Source organism: Eimeria mitis, genomic scaffold (genome assembly GCF_000499745.2).
Source record: "Eimeria mitis Houghton genomic scaffold, Emh_scaff2478, whole genome shotgun sequence".
Lineage (NCBI taxonomy): Eukaryota > Apicomplexa > Conoidasida > Eucoccidiorida > Eimeriidae > Eimeria > Eimeria mitis.
Window position 1 is genome coordinate 1 of NW_013576953.1, and position 2500 is coordinate 2500.

Consider the following 2500-nt stretch of genomic DNA (forward strand, 5'->3'; position numbering starts at 1 on the left):
TATATATATATATAAATATATATATATATATATATATATATATATAAAAGTTAATGTATAAGTTTAGCAATCCAATCATCTTCTTCTCCCGGCAGCATCTGTGCATATTTAATATAATTTATTTTTGGGTCTCCTTTATAGTTTTATGATAAAGAAGAATATATAAACATAAATATATATAAATATAGATAAATAAATAAATAAATAAATAAATATAAATAAATAAATTAATGTATAAGTTTAGCTAACCAATCATCTTCTCCCGGCAGCATCTGTGCATATTTAATATAATTTATTTTTGGGTCTCCTTTATAGTTTTGTGATAAAGAAGAAGCCCTCGCTCCTTTTTTTTGTAGTCTATTTAAAACTCTAGCATAATGTACTTGTTGTGCATGCAACATATTTATAATTATATTATATATTTCTTCTTTTTTATTGGGGTGTATGCTCACCTCTTTGTGATATATTAACCAATCTGTTGCTGCCTCTAAACGTAAACGCGCTAATTCTATTAAACGCTCATTTACCTCTATCCATATATTTCGTCGGCTGTATTCTTCTTCCTCTTCTTGCTGCTGCTGCTGCTGCTGCTGCTCCTGCTGCTGCTGCTGCTCCTGCTGCTGCTGCTGGTTTTGGTGCGGCTGCTGCTCCTGCTGCTCCTGCTGCTGCTGGTTTTGGTGCTGCTGCTGCTGCTGCTGCTGCTGCTGCTGCTGCTGCTGTTGGTTTATGAGTTTTGCATCGTGTATAGAGAGAGAAGAGAGGCGGGTGAGGTCTTGTAGTTCTGCTTTATCTAATAAAGACAAATGCATGCGGAATAAGTCCCAATCTCTTTGTCTCCTTTCTGTTTCATTTTTAGGGTTTTGTTGAATATATTTATAAAAAGAAGAACAAGAAGAAGCAAACCGAAAAAACTTTTTTGCTGCTGTCTCCTCTCCCCCCATAAACCCTAGTTTTCTACATTCTTTATAAAAACTATCAAAACCACCATCAACAAACTCCGCCATAAATGCACTATATAAACTCTCATCAGGGGGATCCAGAGAAACAAAAGGCGGCAGCGGGAACGCATCATCATCTGCTGCTGCTGCTGCTGCTGCTGCTTCTTCTGCTGGTGGTGGTGGTGGTGGTGGTGGTGGTTCCTCTGTCTTTGGGTCTTCTGCTGCTGGAGCAGTACCTGCTGCTGCTTCTGGTTTGTCTGCTGCTGCTGCTGCTGCTGATGATGATGATGCTGCTGCTGCAGCATCATTTGTTTCTTTCTCTTCTTTCTGGTGTTGCTGTTCAGGTGTATCCTCAGCTATCTGCTGCATGCCTGCTGCTTGCTGCTTCTTTTTGTACTGCGTAGCTCGCATTGCTCCGTATATTAACAGCAGTGAAACCAAAGCAATCACGGGGGCCCCCAGGGGGCCCCCTACCCCCCCAAAACGTCTAGCAGCAAAAAAAGAACGATGGGGGGGGTTGCTGCTGTGCAACAGGGGGGAGGAGGCCGAGCGATATATCCCCAACTCATACTCGGGATCGATCCCCAAGTCGATCCCAGCTGACGACAAACTTGACTCAGAAGTGACCGTGTCGTGGCGTAGTGGTGATGGAGCTGGCGTGTCTTGGGGTGTATGTACACCTGAATATGTGTAAGAAACCTCATCTTTTTCTCCAATACTGAAACCCCCAACAGCACCTGTTGCTGATGGACCTATAGGCATCGTCGAGCGCGCCAAGCGAAGCCAAGAAAGCCAGCTGAGTTGTTGTATTTAAAAAAACAAATGAAGCAAATAAAAGGATAGAGGCACATTCAAGCCTCTATAAACAGTAAAAACAAACACCAAACACAAAAAAAGAAAAGCAAACTGCAAACAAAGGCCGCTCCTCCGCTCACCCTTCACCGCGTATGGGTGTTGAGGGTTTAGGGTTTAGGGTTTAGGGTTTAGGGTTCCGCATACCGGACACCAAGTCTGTATGGAAAAAAGCAGTTTGAAGCCTTTCAAAAGAAAAATAAAAAAGAACGTCAACTGAGTTTATATGATCGGTGAAAAGTAGAGGTTTCTGTTGTATGGCTTGCTGTGTATTCTCTGATTCAAGTTCATGTTTCGGGTCTGTTCAATGCATGGGGCTTAGGTAGTGATGGTTTATATCGAGCTGGTCGTTCGTGTCTTGTTTTCCTCTTTTTCTTTGGAATCCTCTTTCCTAATCAAAGAATTAAACATAAATAACTCAAATTACAAAAAAAAAATTAAAAATATTCACCAGAATACTCTGCTTTCTCGCGGTTCCTGTATCCTCTCATTCAGCTTTCCATCATCGACCCCATAGAAAGCGCGAGCTATAGAGAACAAATTCATTGAATTTCCTCGAAATATATTTAAAATTTTTAAATATAATTGAAAAACAACTTTTTTTTGATTTATTTTTTACTTTTTTTGTTGAAATTCGGTGTTTCTTGGTGCTGGTTTGTTGGTGGTGAGCTGCCTATACACTCCACGCGTGTGTAGAAACCTGCATCAAC

The 2500-nt window shown here is 40.7% G+C and overlaps 1 protein-coding gene across 1 annotated transcript; it reads right to left on the minus strand.

Moving 5' to 3' along the window:
* Positions 1–50: 50 nt before the first annotated feature.
* Positions 51–1349, minus strand: EMH_0054410 (uncharacterized protein; the record flags this gene model as incomplete). The annotated part of the gene is made up of 3 exons (XM_013502513.1): positions 51–98; positions 528–790; positions 986–1349. 3 exons carry the CDS (start codon positions 1347–1349, stop codon positions 51–53), a joined length of 675 nt encoding a protein of 224 aa, XP_013357967.1.
* Positions 1350–2500: the final 1151 nt, after the last annotated feature.